This window comes from Seriola dumerili, unplaced genomic scaffold (genome assembly GCF_002260705.1).
Source record: "Seriola dumerili isolate Sdu_G_001 unplaced genomic scaffold, Sdu_1.0 BDQW01012478.1, whole genome shotgun sequence".
Lineage (NCBI taxonomy): Eukaryota > Metazoa > Chordata > Actinopteri > Carangiformes > Carangidae > Seriola > Seriola dumerili.
In genome coordinates this window covers 1-1,543 of record NW_019186733.1, presented here as the reverse complement: position 1 = coordinate 1,543, position 1,543 = coordinate 1, and the positions used below count along the sequence as shown (strand labels likewise).

At 50.9% G+C, this 1,543-nt stretch overlaps 1 protein-coding gene across 1 annotated transcript; it reads left to right on the top strand.

The window, feature by feature from the left end:
• Window positions 1-157: 157 nt before the first annotated feature.
• Window positions 158-1,534, top strand: LOC111240137 (trace amine-associated receptor 13c-like; the record flags this gene model as incomplete). The annotated part of the gene is made up of 2 exons (XM_022770127.1): window positions 158-321; window positions 889-1,534. Coding segments are annotated over exons 1-2 (810 nt in total), but the record flags the coding sequence as incomplete, so codon positions are not given.
• Window positions 1,535-1,543: the final 9 nt, after the last annotated feature.

Below are 1,543 nucleotides of genomic sequence, written 5' to 3'. Positions count from 1 at the left end.
GATGTGGACGTGGTCTCAGACAGGGTGGGGTGGTGGGGTGATTCATGAGAGGATCAAACTTTGGGCGAATGAAGAGTTTGATTCACAGAGTGAAGGAGGAGGGAGAGGAGATAAAGGAGCAGTCAGACAGAGCTGTGGTCACTCGGCTCCTCTCATGATGGAAGAGGCTGAGCTCTGCTTCCCACAGCTCCTCAACACCTCCTGCAGGAGGCCGCAGCCTCCTCACTCTGAGGCTCTGCTCGTTTACATCCTGCTGTTCTTCATCTCTGTGCTCACTGCCGCTCTCAACCTGCTGCTCATCATCTCCATCTCCCACTTCAGGTAAGTGCACACCTGAGTGCAGATCCACTGTTGTCCTGAGATTCACAGGAAGAAAAAGAAGAGCTGATGAAACCATGTTTAAATCCACAGCTTGTGTTGTTGAGTTTCTGTAGAAAATAATCTCCACTCATCAGAGTTTTACAGGTTCACAGGTTGATATGAAACCACAGGAAACACTGGATTATTGTTGATGTCAAAATAAAATGTCAGTGGTCTGAAGTTTTCAATCATTTAACATTTAACTTGTGAACTGTCTCCCTGTTTTTCCAGCTTCTGTCCTGTAACTTCAGGGTCCCTCACAGCGTGGGAACTTTGACTTTCAGAGTTTTCTACTTTGCATCTGTGTTTTCTTTTGTGTAACCTGGTGACTTTTATTTTAACGCTAACTACAAATGTGTCCACAGGTTCACTGACTCTGATGTAAAACCACAGGGTTGAAGTAGATTTGACTCAGTCTGATGAACCTGCTGCTGCCTGTAGCTGTGGTCTTTTACTCTGATGAACTGTGGTTTGAATGATTCTTGGCTGCTGTTTCTTCATCACCTTGTTGGTGTCCTGTGGTTTCAGGCAGCTCCACTCCCCCACCAACCTCATCCTTCTCTCTCTGGCGGTCTCGGACTTCTTCGTGGGCCTCCTGGTGATCCCGGTTGAGATCCTCATGACGGGGACCTGCTGGGTCCTGGGAGATCTCATGTGTGCGCTGTACTTCCTCCTGCCTTACACCCTGATCTCCGCCTCTGTAGGGAGCATGGTCCTCATATCAATCGACCGCTACGTGGCGATCTGTGACCCCCTGCGTTACCCCACCAGGGTCACTGTGAGGGTGGTGACGGCCGCTGTATGTCTGTGTTGGCTCTGCTCTGTTGTCTACAGCGTTGCCATCATGTATGATCACCTGAAACAACCGGGCAGGTATAATCCCTGCCATGGAGAGTGTGTGGTTAACGTGGCGGGAGACGTGGACCTCGCTGTCGCCTTCGTTATCCCCATCGCTATCATCACAGGTCTGTATGTGAGAGTGTTTGCAGTGGCGGTGTCTCAGGCTCGTGCCATGCGCTCTCACACTGCCGCCGTCACAGTCGGGTACTCGATGACTCTGACGGCGAGGAGGTCTGAGCTGAAGGCGGCCCGGACTCTGGGGGTTCTGGTCGCTGTGTTTCTGATCTGTTACTCTCCGTACTACTGTCTGTCTATGTCGGGTGGAAACATCCTGGTGGGTTCC